Source organism: Onychostruthus taczanowskii, unplaced genomic scaffold (assembly GCF_017590055.1).
Source record: "Onychostruthus taczanowskii isolate IOZ18803 unplaced genomic scaffold, ASM1759005v1 scaffold17, whole genome shotgun sequence".
In the NCBI taxonomy this organism is placed as follows: domain Eukaryota; kingdom Metazoa; phylum Chordata; class Aves; order Passeriformes; family Passeridae; genus Onychostruthus; species Onychostruthus taczanowskii.
This window is the reverse complement of record NW_024498906.1, coordinates 11,787,610-11,804,446: the sequence shown is the minus strand read 5'-3', so window position 1 is coordinate 11,804,446 and position 16,837 is coordinate 11,787,610. Positions and strand designations below refer to the sequence as shown.

Sequence of the window (16,837 nt, the reverse complement as noted above, 5' to 3'; positions counted from 1 at the left end):
TTTAAGTATTTAGTGTTAAGGTAGGTAAATAAGTAATAAATATTATTTATTTATTAAGTATTTTAGAATGTTGTGTCAGAGGTGGAAAGATTTTCCTAGGAAGTCCCAAGCTACTTTGTGAGATGATTCCTTTTCTGCCTCATGAACGCAAGAGGAGGAAAGCAATCCAAATGGAATTGGAGAAAAGTAAAAAGCAAGGAAAGGCAACAAAGAGAGCATTAGGAAGACCAGCTGTGTTAACTTCTCCTGACAGAAATGTCATTCCTGGCCCAGTTTTGTTCAGGACTGTGCTCACAGGTTGATGTTGTTTCATGTTCCCCGAGACTCTGCCCTGTGTTTGTCTCTACTGCGGCCAAAACCTGGAGCAGTTCTTGCTCCAGGCTCCCAGGAACCCTTGGGCAATCAGGTCTGCCATATTTCCAGGTATTTTCTTGGAGTAGTAGAGATCTGCCACATTTCCAGGTATTTTTTTGGAGCAGTAGAGGGGATTGGCAGGGCAGGCCATGAGGTTTCCCATGTCTGAGGGCAGTCAGGGCTGTTGGTGAAAGTCCCAAGGGAATCCCACATGGACATTGTCTGTACATGTTGGAGTCATGTGAACCTTGCATTTTCTTTGCCAGTCTCACAGGTAGATTTTACAAGGTTTATTGCTCTTTTTTTACCACCTAATGCTTTTAGATCAATAGAGTTTTACATTTTAAATGCTTTTGAATAGGAACTGAAGGCAACTTTTCTAGTCTGTGTTCTCTCTTCTTTTCCAGTTAATTTTTTTTTATCTTCATATGAAGCACTTCTGATAAAGCTTCTGAATGCTTTTGATGGTGTGTGGAACTCCTATTCTTATTTTATTCCTGTGAGACAAGGTGGGCTCACACTATGCTCTGTATTTTTTCCTTTTCTTTCTCTTTCATTTCTTAGAAGTAACTTCTGTCAAGCGTGGGAGTATTTTAAGTGACTCTCATTGCCTGCTATGAGTTCCATTATGTTAAGAGTCCCATTTTCCTTAGCTTTTATGTAGTTCAGAGCATCATTTTTACAGAATATCCTGTTAAGCCTTATGGAAATAAATAATATTTGTTTCAAATACACTTTAACTGGAAAGCATAACTAAAGAGCTCTGCACAGTGTGTTGCTCGTATGGCTCAGTGGGCTAGTGTGGAAAATTCTGACATGGAATATCTACTTATCATGATACTTTTAACAAAAAATTTAGTATTTTAGGAGCAAATTTCCTCAGTTGCAGAAAAGGAGGAGCATTTGACTCAGCCTTCACTAGAGCAGCAGCAGGGTCACTGCCCCAGGCTCACTCTCACTGTGTGGGATGCATTTGACCTCCTGTTTCCTTGGAAACCTCACCCTGCAGAGCAAAAGGCATCACTTCTTCCTTCCCTATTCCCATGTCACATCTGGAAATCTGGGAGGAGTTTATCACAGGAAGGCAAGCCTTCTCCACTTGCCTTGGACCCTCCTCAGATTGAGGTTTGCCTTGTCCTGGGGAGCTTGATGTCATTGGAACTGCCCAAATACTTCACTCCTGAGGGGTCTGCAAGGATTCTAAACCCTTGTGGAAGGGGCTCACAGCTTCTGTTCACCACAGACAGGTAGCCTTAGAAATTAAGGAAATTAATTAAGTAGGAGTTCAAGATGTCCAGATGTAGATGTGGTGATGACAGCTTCTGACTGTAAAGAAAAGCGAGTGCTAATTGAAGGGAGGTTGATGTAGTAAAATAGGGGAAAATATTTTATCTATGTTGTACAAGGGACAGAATTTGGCAGCTGTAAAATACCTGCTGTCTTTTTTTTTTTTTATTCAGTCATTCTGTTCAACCTGAACAACCTTATGTGCTTTTGCAACTAGTTAGAAATCCTTTTTTTGAGGCAATAAACATACACACTTGCTTTTCTCCTAAAGCTGTGGCAGGTAATTTTGGCCAGATGTCCTGGGTGGGTGCAGGCAGTTCTGCACTAAAAACTAAATCTCCTCGTGGAAGAATGAGGCCAGTTAAATTTAAACAGCACTAAAATAAATGCTCAGCACGAGGGAAGGGTTTATATTAAGATTGAGAGATCACAGTCCTCTCTGTGTGATGTCAGTCTTGGATGAATTTGATCTAATGTTTATTTGCAGCATGGTCGTGAGCCCAATATTTCCCCAGAGTTTGTAGTGGTGAGTAATCTGATTTCATTGAGCTGTCCAAAACCACAGATGGAGAGCCAGGCACAGAGCCTTGAGCGTGTGGTTCTTTCTCTTTATTCTCTGGTTTCCTGGGCTGTGCTTCATTTGCCTGAATTCATCTTGGCTCTGATTTACCCATCTGAAATTTGTTTCCAAATAAATACTTGAGGACAATAAAGTGCTTCTAAATGCTGGCGTTGGAGGCTTAATCTTGACTTTCTGAAGGGCTGTACCTGTGACAAATGCAAGTGAGAAGTCAGTGGGTGTTATTCAGAATTGCTGCACTTCCTTTATGAAACTTAAAGAGATTTAAATTTTTTATTTCCCCTTTGGGAAATGTGATTTAGAACTGGTTTTACTGCTTCTCATCTTTTCTCCCTGTGCCTTTTTTTTCCCCAATAGTTACATCATGTTCATACAGATTTGTCTTTGTACTCTTAAGAACTTCCTTTGTCTCCACTTCGCATTCCCGGAAAACTTCCCTCCCTTGAACTCCTGTTGCAAAGTGCTTGTGCATTTAAAAATTACCAGGCTGTAATTTTTATCTCCTGGAAAGGAGGAACAAGCCTAAGTATTAAATGTGCAGCCTCTCAGTCTAGTCCTTTTCCCTAGACATTTTCTCCTTACTGTGTAGTAAATCTTATTTTTTGACAGTCAAATGAAAAAGTCATTCATTTTTCCTCTGCTGAGCTGCTGATTAAAAATGTAGATGACTTGTCTCTAGGTGATGGATTTTCTTCCATGTGGATTCTTGTAAATCACATGTTTGACAAGACTCAGATTTTCTGTAGGATAAAACTTAAAAATCTGTTTTATCAGACCCTGGGGGCTCGATTGTTGTTGGTTCACTTTAAAGAATGCATGTCCAAAGCTGCTTGTGCCTCAGCTCTGAACTGAGCTGCAGAGATACTACAGTTTATCCTCAAAACTGTTTTTTCTTCTTAGAACGGATTTGATTGATGAAGGGCAATTTGTGTAAAAAACACTGAAATACATACTCTTGATTTTTTTTGGCAAGGGGGAAGAATTACCCAGTGATTGATTTTGAGCTGGATTGTTCAGTGAGGATTTGCATTCTTTTTTTATTTGTGGTGGTGAGCTTGAGGAGGGGCTTATTTGGGGCACAGTTTGTAGGGCTTTTTATTGTTCTGTCTTGATTTTTGTTTTTCAATGTGGCATCCAGTGTGTGATTAGACACTTCAGCATCTCATCCCTGAGGAATACACAGTGCTTCTTTTGGACTTAGCAATAGGTTGTCCATACCTGACTGCAAACCTGCTTTAGAGCTGTATATTTAATTCAGCAGACAAATCTGAATTTACCTGTCCCTGGTAAATCTTTTTAGACTAAAGATCTCAGAATGAAGATAAAGATCTCAGGTGTTTTCCAGTGAATGCACTGAATTCCAGTGGTGTTTTCCAGTGAATTTTGGTATGATCTGACACAGGAATGTACTTGTTAATAAGTAAGGATAAAATGAAAGTCCATCTGGTGCCTAAAATGTAGCTTTTTGTCTCATTTTTTCTTCTGGAACTTGCTGGAGGTTTTCAGACTCCTCATCAATACTCCTGTCCACAAGAACACAAGAATTTATGGGCGAAAAGAATTTAGTGTTCCAGAATATAAGCTAAAGGGATGAACTTTTCTCTTAAAAGGATTAGGAAAGTGAAAAATCAAGGTTTTCATGAAACAAATCAATTCTGTAGCTGCTACTGGAATCATCTGCTTAAGAGCAAAAACTGTTTGCAATGTCAGTAAGTTCAGTAGAGGAAAAAGCAGCTAAAGGTGTTGAGAGGAGCACGACTGTGCTCTGAATTCAGCTCATTCTGTATAAAACCAGTGTGAAATAACCCTTCAGATCAATTGGTGAGTGCATTTTATGTCCATTGCTACAGGTCTGTGTAAGCACTTGAAAATCTCAAAACACATGGTCATCAAATTAAAGATGCTCCAGTTGGGGTTATGTTTATGTTACAATGCACAAAAACTTGTTCCAGAGAGATGATTGACATTAATGTAATCCTTAAAAAAAAAAGGCAGAAAACAAAATAGAGTTTGTTTTCTTTTTTAGAGTTCTAAATCCTTCCTGAACGGCGCCTCTCGCTGCAGAATCCAGATGCCAACCTTAAATGCTAAGGAAAATGGCAAACCTCAGGTAAAATAGAAAATAATGCTGTAAAATAGCATAGAAGACTTCTTGAGGCTCACATGGAACCTTTACTGTTTGTAAAGATTGCTGCTCTTTTTATGATGGTGAAATCTGCTTCCATCTTCACACACAAATGTAACTTCAGAGGAGGGAAATAAACATTAGCTGCCATAAATAATGCAAACTGAGCTGTGTGAGATGGCAGTGCTAGCTCAATTGGTCTTTTTTATTTTGTGATCTTGACACAATCCCATCAAAAATAATGCGCTGCAAAATACTTTAAAGGCAGCCCACTTGAAATATTTAAATTATGTATATTGTGTCTTGTCCTCGCGGTCTCATTTGTCTCCTTTTTCCTTTCAAAAGCTGTCTGTACTTAACACGATTATATGTGGAGATGGAGAGTTCTAAAAATACACAATTATTCAAAAAAATCTTGCTTAAAACTCATAGCCATAAGGGCTCCTATTTCTCACTAGGAAATGAATTCTGGATTTGTCCATTTTGTGGGCAGAATACCATTTTATCTTGTGATGGACATGGACTGAAAATTTCCATTTGAAATTTCGTGTTTGTATTCAGTACACTTGGCACATTGTAATCCTGAGAGGATAACTTTTTTTTAAACTTCTTTCAGACTTTTCCAGGAAAATAGAAACTTCCTGTTCTCTTTATCCTTTGCCCATAGAATAATAATGAGCATTCAGAGGGTGGAATAATCAGTGTTGGTAAAAAAGTTTGAAAATTTTGCTGGGGAAACACTTCAATACAGCTTAAACCCCTCATCTGTACTGAGTTAATTATTTTAGTTTTGAGCTGCCCAACAACAGTGTCCAGCCCAGAAGCCATTTGTCAGTGTTATTTCACAACCAGCTGGAAGGTAAGGGCAGATGTAAGAACATCAGCAGGTGTCTTCAGACAGAATGGAATTCGCAGAAGAAATTCTTTTAAATATATGGAAGAAAGGATGGTGAGGCACTGGAACAAGTGGCCCAGAGAAGCTGTGGCTGTCCCATCCCTGGAAGTGTCCAAGGCCAGGCTGGATGGGGCTTGGAGCAATTTGGGATTGTGGAAGGGGGTTGGAATTGGGTAATCTTCAATTCCTTTCCAGCCCCATCTGATCTGTGATTCTAAATTAGGATGACAAAGCTAAAAAACCACAGTAATCAGCAAATCAGAAGACAGATTTCCTTATAACTCTGCTCCTGCAGCTTGTGAAGGGTCTGCCTAGTAAAGGGTGAGGAAAATGTACCCCTGTCCCAGTGGCTGGTGTCCCTTGGGAGCAGGACAGGGGGACAGCACAGACAGTGACCTGGGGGAGCTGCTGGCAATCCTGGGAATATCCCCCCTTCTCTCTCCTCCCTGCCAGCTGGGGTGTGTTTGTAATACGGGATCTCAACAAGGTTTAAAAAGAAGCTAATAAAATCATTACATCCCCTTCTTTGTTGCTCTTTGGGGCTTCCTGATTTTCTGCCAGTGACAGAAGAACAAATTTTTCCTGTCAGAGCCAAGCTGAACAACTTCCCTTTTCACAGGGGTTGTGGTGCAGTTATTTGGAGCTGATTTTCACAGACAGCTCTTGAGCCTCTACAAACTGCAGATGTTTTGCATTTATGGGTTGGTCTCCAAGCACACTGGAATGGCAGCTTTTACTGGGTTTTCATTGACCTCTGCAATTACTGTAAAAAGGGAGCAAATACCCAGGATCTGCAGTGACTGAAAGCAGAATGTGGTTTTGGCTGCATGACCTGAATACCTCTGTGCCTCCATTGCTGCTTGTGTTAGGTTGGCCTCTTAAAAATGACACAAAATTGTGGGATAATGAATCCTTCCCCAGTGATCAAGAGGGTCCCATATGCCAAATCATGCTCTGAGACAAGCTGGCAAGGCTGTACAAGTCATCTCTGCCAAGCACAAACTGCTGGGTTTATTTATCCTCTAGCTGTGTGCAGCATAAAAACCCCCAGATCATTGACAAAAGTTTCCAGCATGAGTTTAAATAAGTTATTTGGACTTTGGTGACCTCTGCTGCAATATTTGCCCATTCTTCTAAAACAGATTGAGAGCTGCTTGTCTGAGCAATGAGCAGCATTGCCTCAGACAGCCCTGGCTGGGTTTGCTGTGCTGATTGTGCAGGGGATACTCAGACACCATCTAGAATCTGGTGGGGAGCTTCACTGCTTAAACCCTTTTTTCCCTCTGTTTCTCATCTCTCTCTCTCTCATTAAAAAAAAAAAAAAAAGGCTTATGGTTCGAATTTGTTTTGTTAAAATAGTTCAAGTTTTGAAGTTGCTCCAGTAATTCAGAAGAGAAATGTTTATATGATGATGGAGTGACTCCTGGGCCATGACATACGTTTGCAGGGCCATGTCCAAGGTCCCTAGATGTTTTTTCTGTCTTCTGGTTAATGCTTTATCTCCTGAGCCCAGACACTGGACTCCTGTAAGTCCTGCATACCATCTAAAAATCATGTCTAGAATTTTGGATGCTGCATGGCAGCTTCTAAAATTATGCTGAGTGTCTGGGCTCAGGTGTCCAGATGGTTCCCTGGTGCCCTCTCCTAAATGATGTTATTTAAAAACAGAATTTATTTAGAATCAGTGAATGTAAAATAGCAGAATTGAATTTTTCCAGCACTTACGGTTTTTTCTTCCCCCATCAGCTTAGCAAATATTAATCCAAGTTTTCATCTTTGCAATAAGCATTGGAAATGGAACAGCCTGCTGTTATATCCTTTCTAGCCTACAGTCAAATATATATTTGAGGCTTAATTCTTCACTGAGGCTTTGTTCAGATGCTGAAGAATTAGGAGAAGGAGGACAATGTGTATAATACATAAACAGGAAAAGTGCACAGCTTGGTAAAGCCTCCCAGCAAGCAGGTGAAAGTGAGGATAGCTGCATCCCATCTTTTTTCCAAGTTGTAAAAGAACTTCTGAGGGCTATTTATACCTGATGGGTTTTTTCTGTGTACAGCTGTAAGATGTAAATTTCCAGTTCTATTCTGAGAGTTCACTTCAGTCTGGTAGAGGATTAAAAATAACATAAACCCTCCTGGCTACACTGGGATGGCTTGTTCTTGGTAACTTGCTCCACAAGTATTCTTAGCAGCCAGTGGAATTATTTGAATTAAATCCTTCCTAGTACTAGAAAAGAACTCAGAATTCACAAGTGGGCAACGCTGGTGAACTCCAGGCTTTTATATTTTGGGAATTGCAATGCTCAAATGGAACAGACTTGAAAAAAATATAAGTGATTGCTTAACATAAAGCTCTCACTGTCTATAATTCATGTGGAAAGGTGGCCTGTACTTCAATCGGTCAGTAAGATGATGTTACAGAGCCTGAAAATCTGACTTAGTATTTGCACAGAAAGAAGATAATGCATTATTTTATACAGAAATGTATCCTTGTAGAAATTTCTTGTATACAATGTTGTAGGACTGAGTAGTTTGTCAGCTTTAATTAGACCACATTTATGTGATGGGGTGAGGGAAGATTGGAAACTGTTTTATTCCATTGATTGTATTCTTTATGTGGGGGTTTTGCAACTTGAAATTGTTCTTCAGTAGAACAGAAACTTGATTCTGTTATGGACTGCATGCACACAGGTACCACCTGATATTCTGAATGTAATCTCTGCTCTCTCTGTATGCTCTGGATGTCCACACCAAGACATTTTTAAAGTTGTAGCTTTCTGTGACAAATTAGGTACTTGTTTCTAAAAATTATTTTGGAGCTGTTTGATTTCTTGATGCATACTTTGTTTCTTTGTTCTCTTCTCTCTGTTACCTGTTGCTGGGGGACGTTGCAGGATGCAGAGATGCAGCATTTACTCCCCGACAGTGAGAACTGCAGCGTGGCCACTGGGGAAGGAAGGCATGGGACATCAGCCATCAGCTTCCTTGGGGCCCTGAGGATACCTGTGAGTGCCTGTGCTGCTCCTCTTCAGAATGGAGCTTTGCCTCAGAATTCATGTTTCCATGAAGTGCTGGGTGGGGCAGTAATGGGTGTTAACTTCACATCACAGTCTTGACATGCAGGGGCTTTGGGCTTGATTAATTGGGAGGAAAGGAGGCTGAGATGGGACCTCTGCTCCTTGCAGCTTCCTGAGGAGGGGAAGTGGAGACAGAGCTGCTGATCTCTCTCTGATAATGTTCAAGAGGCCTTTGGATAATGACTTTATCAGTGTGCTTCAACTTGTGTCAGCCCTGAAGGGGTCTGGCAGTGGGACAGGGTGGTTGCTGTAGGTCCCTTCTGACTGAAATAGTTTATTCTGTCCCAAAGTCTGTTCTAAAAGTAGACTTGTAGTTGTTAAGGGTGGAATAGCAAACTGAGCTATTCTGTGTGTCAAACTTCCTTCTGTGGCTCCCCTTTTTACATTCCTCAGCATTGTTTCAAAAAGCTTTAAAGTCTCTTGTCTGAGAAGTTTCAGGCTGCCCAAACATTTGGACTGCTGGTAAAGGAAAGGAAGTTTCCTCGAGGTCAGAACCTGTCATTTTTGATTTTCCTCTCAACCTGAAGCCTGATTACAGAAGTAGGATTATTTGCAGATTGATTTGGACCATGTGTGGAGTTAAAAAAAAAAATCCTGCACCCAACCACTGTATTCCTGCATCTTCTTTATCATGTTCAGTCTGATCCTCTACTGTTTTTCCTGTAGCAAAGTGGAAGTAGTGGGTGACAAATTGCTGCTGCTGCCAGCTGGGATCTCTGAAAGCCCGTGGGGTTTGTCCTGCCTGTTGCTGGGAAGGGTCACAGCTGCATGTGGAGTGTGTGCTGTTCCTCAGGGGAACTGCAGCCCTCCATACCAGGGATTTAAGAAATCTGCTTTCAAACAAGAAGTTTGGTGAAGGGAATGAAGGTGGGGTAATTTGGCAGTTTAGGTGCAGCTCTGTGCAGTAAATGCACTTTTATGTGCTCAGCAGGAAAGAGGGTGGAGCAAGTTGGAACTTTGCACAGGTCATGGCTCAGTCTGTGATGTGCTCTTACCACGTTCTGATCTGAACTGTCACACTGGTTTACTGGCTTTTTACAGAGCTGAACAATAAGGGAAAAATCTTGAACCCATCTGCAGGAAGGAGATAAAGAGCACAAAAAGATGCCAGTTTCTCTGGAACACGCTCCAAACCTGCTATCATGCTGTATAACAACTTTACTTAAGGGAAATAAACGATGCAGGTGTTCCCAAACAGTATAAAGTCCTTCCCATTCATTTCTGTCTTCTCTGCTCAGGTTATTCAGTACCATTTTAGTGTTCTCTCTTCAGGCAGTTCAGTACAATTGAAAGGAAACATCTAAGTAAAATACCACAGTCTGCTCAGAGTGCAAGCTTTGTGCTCTCAGGGAAAGAATGCTTCTTGGGAATTCATGAGAGAAAAAGAAAAGCCTAAATGCTTCCTAGAAACCATTTTCATAATGGTCTGTGAGAGCTCTAAATAGCTCTAAGATAATAACTCCCTGTTTTCATTGTTCTCTCAGGGAGTTGTGGAGTTCTCCCTTTGTCTCCTGTTTGCAAAGCTGGTGAGCTACACTTTCCTCTTCTGGCTTCCCCTCTACATCACAAATGTGGGTGAGTATTTACAGGAAGGGGGTACAGAATTATACCTGCAGAGTCTCTGCAAATAGGAGCTTGGAATAAATAAGAAAATAAACATTTCTGCTTCTGAAAGAGGCTTTCTCTGCTGCAGTAGCAGGGGAGTTGTAAGTCACCAAAGCAGGTTTATGAATTCAGTGCTATGAGAGGGCATTTTCAAAACAAACAGAAGTGTCTGGCTTATCTTCAATAATTCCAGGCATAAATGCTGTCTCTTTGGCTCTTGCAAACAAATCAAAAAGTTTTACTTTTCTAACAATTTTTTTAAGATTGAAGTATCCTATTAAAACATGTAAAAATAATGTAAATGAGTTTATCTGTTCAGTATTGATTTAGAGTGCAAGATGAACCAACTTTTTAGCAAGGTCTGTTGTGATAGGAGAAGAGGTAATGATTTTAGACTAAAAGAGGGTAGATTTGGAAGAAATCCAAATTTCTTCTTTATATCTACCAAAGGGTAGATATAAAGAAGAAATCTTTTGCAGTGAGGGTGGTGAAATGCTACAGCAGGCTGCCCATAGAAGCTGTGGCTGCCCCATCCTTGGGAATATTCCAGCTCAGGCTGGATGGAGCTCTGAGCAGCCTGATCTCAGTGAAGATGTCCCTGCTCATGGCAGAGGGGCTGCCCTGGATGACCTCTGAAGATCCCTTTCAACCCAAATAATTCTGTAATTTTGTGGTTATAAAAGTGGTAAAATGTCTCCCAGTGAGAATTGCATTCAAAAGTCTGTATTGCTGAATACCTACTTTTTTTTTTAATGTAATTTGCACAATGTCACCTTATTGTGGATTATCTGAAGGAAGAATTCTGCTGTAAGATGCCTTTCCCTGGCATTACAAGACTGCTGAAATTTCCATGTTTTGTAATCCAGAAATGAGACAAATGTTCTGCTTCTCTCACCAGAGCATCTTGATGCCAAAAGAGCTGGGGACCTTTCTACGCTGTTTGATGTGGGTGGGATCTTTGGTAAGTTTTAATGTTATTTCACTCCTGATCACACCAGGAAAGGCTCTGGTATACAGAGCTTACATATTTTATAGTTCATATTCATTATTTCTACTGTAGAAAAGTGGCAGTAAAGGTACTGAGCTGATAGTTGTGTTTAAAAGTGAAAATCTAGTAAAATACCTTCACAGCCAGTGCTGCTATCCAGTACAGACAAATTATGGAATATTTTATCTCCATCAGCTCTGGCCCATGAATCTTAGTCACCATCCATCAAAATTCTTCCTTTTGTCAGTCTAACTTGAGAGAACTGTCCCTGTTTGTTCAGGGGTGTGGATCTCCTGGGCACAAAGGTTAATGGCCACCGGTGTTTTGATTTGTTTTTTTCTTGATGCCTTATATAACTGTATGTGATAAAATTGGGAGATCATAATAATAATAAGGACTAGGCTATTCCTGAATAATTTTCAGGGTGACCACTGAATAAACTTTCATGCCAATGCAGACAGTTTAGTTTATTTCCCAGGTTGCAGTGGGACATGGACAGAGAACCAAGTTTTCTATTTGCATGTGAGGAATTAAGAGACCAGTGTGTGGACACCAGAGCTCCAGCAGTAGGGCCATGTGGCACCTGATAAAAGGGTTTTTTTCCTTGGATATTTGGCATAAATAATGAGGAGGAACAAGTTCTGGTTCTGTTGTCTTCAGGTCAGAAGTGGTTGGGTTCATGAGGATGTTGCTGTGTGAATTGTGTAACTGTGCAGCAAAAACCACTGGGTTGTGTTGCATTAAATTAAACTGATGTCTTGTGAAAAACACACCCTGAATGTTCTCCTCACACCTGTGTGTTGTTTCAGGGTCTTGGCAGGTCTGGTTTCAGACAGGCTGGAGAAGAGGGCATCGACCTGCGGAATGATGTTGCTGCTTGCGGCACCCACAGTAAGAGCCTGTCCCTGTCCCTCAGCTGTGACACCATTCCCTGGACACTTCTGCAGGCAGCATCTCCCAGCCTGGGTCTAAAGAGTCCAGGCCAGATTAAAAACTGGCATGAAAAGTTGAGCAAGTATAGATACTGGGGCTAAACAAGCTAACAAGCTTGTTTACTAAACAAGTCTAATGTATTTTTTTTTTTTTTTGTTACAGAATATATGGAAAGTTTCACTCTCTTGTAAAATATGATGTTCAGTTGTTAGCCAGAATTTTAGCTCCTCAAAGGCTAAAATTTCTGGGCTGTAATTTTTAGAAAACCAGCAGATTGACATGAGAGAGACATTTTTATTTGATTTTTTTTCATGAGTTGTATTCTGTGCTGTGTTGAAGCTGCAGTTGGAGAGTTTAAAATTGAGTGATCCCATAACACAGCCCTTCTTTCTGAAAGGACATAGAGGAATGGGATCCTACCCCTTATCTCCCTTCTGTATCCAATCAGTCATTCTACTGTGGCCTAAAAGGGTTTAGTAAAACCTGGAACTTTCATGTAATACCAGCTAAGATATCTTGTAGTTAACATGGGGCAGATGGGGAACCCAGGATTAATCCATGTGTTGGAATTCTCAGTGCTTATTTATTCTCTTTGCAGCTATACATGTTCTCTGCAGTCAGTAAAATGGGCCTTGAGGCTACTGTAGGTGAGTATTTTTAAATTATTTTGCCTAGCTTTCCATGAACTTTGCATTTATGACCTTTGATGCTCTTTCCTTTTTTTCCTTTGTTTTCTATTTTATCTTTTCCTTAGAGGAGGAAGTACAGAATCAAATTCTTTAAATCTGGTCTTTCAGGCTTTTTACAGGTTGAAGTAGGAAGGTAGGAAATGAGTAAGGGGTGGCAAGAGAACAGATCTAATGAATATCATCAGTCTTCCTGGAGCTTGTTGTGTCAGCACAGGCTTTTTAATATCCCTTGTGCCAAATGTCAGAGATGTTTAAATGTTGCCTGTAGTACTTTTGACAGCAGCATTAACTTCACTTGAATAGAAGAATTCACCTGTGGCTTTCTGTGTGTTACCTCCAACCAGAAACAGGAACAGGAGTGAGGCAGTGGTGTCTCACCTGCCTGAAGGCCTCCTTCACTTTTAGGGTGCTCTGCTGCTCTACAAGGAGAGAAGGGACTTGTGGGTGTATCTTGTGAGCAGCCCCTGCCCTCATGGTCAGTTTGGTCAAATATTCCCCTTTCTGTGACCTCCCAGGATCAGTAAAGACCCTGGGAATGCTTTTTGTTTCAGCCCCATCTTCTGGTATGTTTGAGAATTCACATCATGGAGTGAGCACTGGAAAGAGAGAGGAATGGATGTTGGTTTTCTTCCAGTTCTGTATTGGGTCCAGGGAGGCAGAGAAGGATTAAATCACTTGGGAGCCGTGGGCTGTGATGTCTCCTGTTGTTGTGGTGAACAGTTTCTCATGCAAATCATATTTTCCTTTATTTTTTAACTTGGAACAGTGATGCTGCTTATCAGTGGTGCCCTGGTGAATGGCCCTTATGCCCTGATCACCACTGCTGTCTCTGCTGACTTGGTGAGTCTGGCTTTCCCTGTGACATTTGGCCTCCAGAGAGAGCCTTTTGACTTCTGCAGGGTCACCGGGGAAGGGGCTGCATTGTCCCAAAGTAAAGGAGTAAGGAGCTGGAAAAAGGAAGTGCTGTACTCAGCCACTCAGATTTGTTTTAGAGGTTGTGTTTTAGTATGAGTGAGTGCCATGCTTGTGAGAGGCTTACAAATTATTCTTCACCACTCACAAGACTGTGGGTGACAGCCCAGATTGAATCTGAAGGTTGCCTGCAAAGCCAGGCCTCTGTGCAGGTGCCTTGTCCCCTTCTGTATTTTGCATTTTTAAATGACTGGGGGAGCTGTAGCTGTGTGAGACATGAGCTGGTGATTTAATTCCCATCAGAAAGGTATATCTGGCACACAAGTAAAGGTGTGTGAAAATAAAAAGTTCAGGTAATTAAGCTGCCAGCACTTCCAGCAGGATCAGGTCAGCCAAATGCCATGTGAAAACACCAACATTGCTCAGCAGGGAGACTTTGGAAGTTTGTTTTGTAATGTGTTGGTTCTTCAGGACACCAAGCAAGAGGCAAAAGTCCTCTTATTGTCTTAAATGCAGGAATGTTTTAAATACAGGACAAGGAGCAGGGCAGAAGTCTCCAAGCATCCTGTGGAGCCCTGTCCTTGGCCTGGGGGTGTTGGCAAGACCCAGGTGACCCCCAGGCAGTGCCCATTTCATCCTTGGCCTTGACACTGCAAGGTGCTTGAGGCATCTCCCTGTTGTATTTGTGGGGTGCCCTCGTGGCAGGAAGGAATGATGAATCTGACTCCATGTTCTCAGAAGGCTAATTTATTATTTTATGATATTATATTATATTAAAGAATACTGTACTAAACTATACTAAAGAATACAGAAAGGATACTTACTGAATGCTGAAAAGATAATAATGAAAACTCGTGACTCTCTCCAGAGGCCCAGCACAGCTTGGCACTGATTGGCCAATGAGTCAAAATAATTCACAGCAGAAACCAATGAAACAATCTCCAACCACATTCCTAAGCAGCAAAACACAGGAGAAGCAAATGAGATAATTATTGTTTTCCTTTTTCTCTGAGGCTTCTCAGCTTCCCCGGAGAAAAGTCCTGGGGGAAGGGATTTTTCCAGAGAATGTGAATGCCACATCTCCCCAGCACAGAGCCCATGTGCAGGGGTGGGAGATGTCTGCTGTTGTCAGGGCTCTTTCAGAGCTCAGCTCAGGATGGCTCTGAGCCATCTCTGTCCCTCCAGGGTACCCATAAAAGCCTGAAGGGGAACTCGAGGGCCTTGTCCACGGTGACGGCGATCATCGACGGGACAGGATCTGTGGGTAAGCCAGGGCTGCCTGCCCCAGCTCTGACACGTCAAAACAAAGCATTTTGGAGAAACTGGGCTCTTCAGGTCATATTTTGCCAGGACTCAGAACAGTTTTGGAAATGGGCAATAGCACAAACTTCACCTGAAACCTCCGGTGATCCCACAGCTGAGGGTGGGAGGAAGGGGGGGAATCACTGTGATGCCTTAAGTTTTAGTTTTGGTATTTTCCAGATTTGTACTGCATTCGTACAGAACTCTGAACTTCATATAAAGTGTTAGCAAGTTGTCTTCACAGTTCAATCAGACAAAATGATCCTTTTCCAGCCTGAGAACCAAAGGCACCATTGCAGCTTCAGGCCCAAAAAGTGCAAACAACAGGGAATTGAGGAGAGCAATCTGGGAGGATGGGACTGCACAACCTGGAGCTGTAATTGGACAATTAACCCCAACGTGGAAATGGACCAAAATTTATAAAAGTGTGAAAATTTGTGCCCATCTTGGGTGTAGTCATGGCCAGGCTCTTGTACTGCCCAAGGTGCATCCTTTGAGGGCCTTTCAATAAATCCCTTCTTTACTCCTTTAACTCTGTCCAGCCTCTCAAGGCATCAACTGATACTGGGTACAGACAGCAAAAGGAGATGGCACTGGGCTGTCCTGGGATCAGGGATATTTTATTTATGCCCTCCATGTGGAAGGGAAACTGAGTAAATTTCAGCTTAATACAGGATGAGCATTTTGTTGAGCCAAAGGCACATGTTTATCACACATCTTAAGTCTTCCAGCTTCCCATCTGTACCAGTAATGTTTTGCACTTACTGGGACGTTTTAATACTGGTTAACTAGGTGGAAAAATAGATACTCTAATCCAGAATAACTACATTTCAGTACAGTGAATCTTACATTGCACAGTTCTGACAGTGTGTAATATAAAATACCAAAATATAATACCAATCTTATATTTCAGGTGCAGCTTTGGGGCCTCTCCTGGCTGGCCTTATTTCCCCTTCTGGTTGGAACAACGTGTTTTACATGCTCATGGTGGCAGATGCATGTGCCTTGCTAGTAAGTCTAAAAATTTAGATTATGTGGTTTTCCTCTGTGTTAAACTATCCCAAAATGCAGATTGTCCTTTTGCCATTTCAATATCCTGTGTTGTATTGGACTTCCAGTGGTGTAGGAGATTTTCAGTCTAACAGCAAATTTGCTTGTTTTGAAATTCTTATCTAATTTTAATCAAAAGTGCAGATCAATTCTGATGAACTTCAGTTCCTGAGCAAATACCCAGCTGTTAATTGCTGGCTGAGCAGCTTAGAGCAGGCATAATTGCAAGTAAACCTTCACATTTAGACCTAGAAATTGCCTCGGATTCTACTCACAGAAGAATCACTTCTGTTGTCTTTAAAGCCAGTTTGTCAAAGCCATTAAAAAAACGTTTTCCTGCATTGCTGTATCACCAAAATCACCCTGATAATGAAGCTGTTGAAAGTTAATACACCACATTTTCCAGATGGGCCCTGAAACAGCTGTACTAAATTAGATGAAGAACTGGCAATCCTGGCTTTTGACAGTAACAGGAGCAGGTGTTTGGGGAAAGAAGAGCACACAGGTGCTGCCTTGGTCCAAAGCACTGAGCTCTGGGCTCCTGCAGAGGAGCTGAGAGTGTCAGACCATTCCCCTCCTGACACTAGAAAATCAGAAAGACTTTGAGTTACAGCTGAGGCTTTTTTCTTCTAAATTCATTTTAAACACCGACTTTAAAAGTAATTTTTTCATGTTTAGGAGTGATTCTGTGGAAATTAAATAAATTAGGTGAGTTCATAGCTGAAGTGTGTTGCCACTGGTAGTTAGCAGCTTTATCCACAGCAGCAAATCCTGCTTTGTGCTGGTTTCAGTATTTGGTATTTTGTGCTGCAGAGTGAGGCTTGGGAGGTGGTCATATTTTTCCTAGATAAAGTTCTCATTATTTTTCTCTTACAGTTATTGATTAAAATTTTAAAATGTCACATTTCTTTTAGGAATCAATTAAAATGCCTGTGCAAAGCTCTGGTTTTGAGAGGTTTGACTCTGCAGTTGCAATAAATTCTTTTTTGCATAACTGTTCTGCTTTTCCTGCTTTTTGCAGTGCTGTATGAGGATACC

General features: G+C 41.4%; 1 protein-coding gene across 1 annotated transcript in view; it reads left to right on the top strand.

Moving 5' to 3' along the window:
* Positions 1-16,837, top strand: part of SLC37A1 (solute carrier family 37 member 1) — a 31,763-nt gene that overhangs the window by 10,951 nt on the left and 3,975 nt on the right. The window contains exons 9-17 of the mRNA XM_041399880.1: positions 4,248-4,331; positions 8,138-8,248; positions 9,805-9,895; positions 10,824-10,890; positions 11,723-11,804; positions 12,445-12,493; positions 13,302-13,375; positions 14,633-14,711; positions 15,663-15,760. Coding sequence (XP_041255814.1) covers positions 4,248-4,331; positions 8,138-8,248; positions 9,805-9,895; positions 10,824-10,890; positions 11,723-11,804; positions 12,445-12,493; positions 13,302-13,375; positions 14,633-14,711; positions 15,663-15,760 — 735 coding nt within the window. The remainder of the gene's footprint in view (positions 1-4,247; positions 4,332-8,137; positions 8,249-9,804; positions 9,896-10,823; positions 10,891-11,722; positions 11,805-12,444; positions 12,494-13,301; positions 13,376-14,632; positions 14,712-15,662; positions 15,761-16,837) is intronic.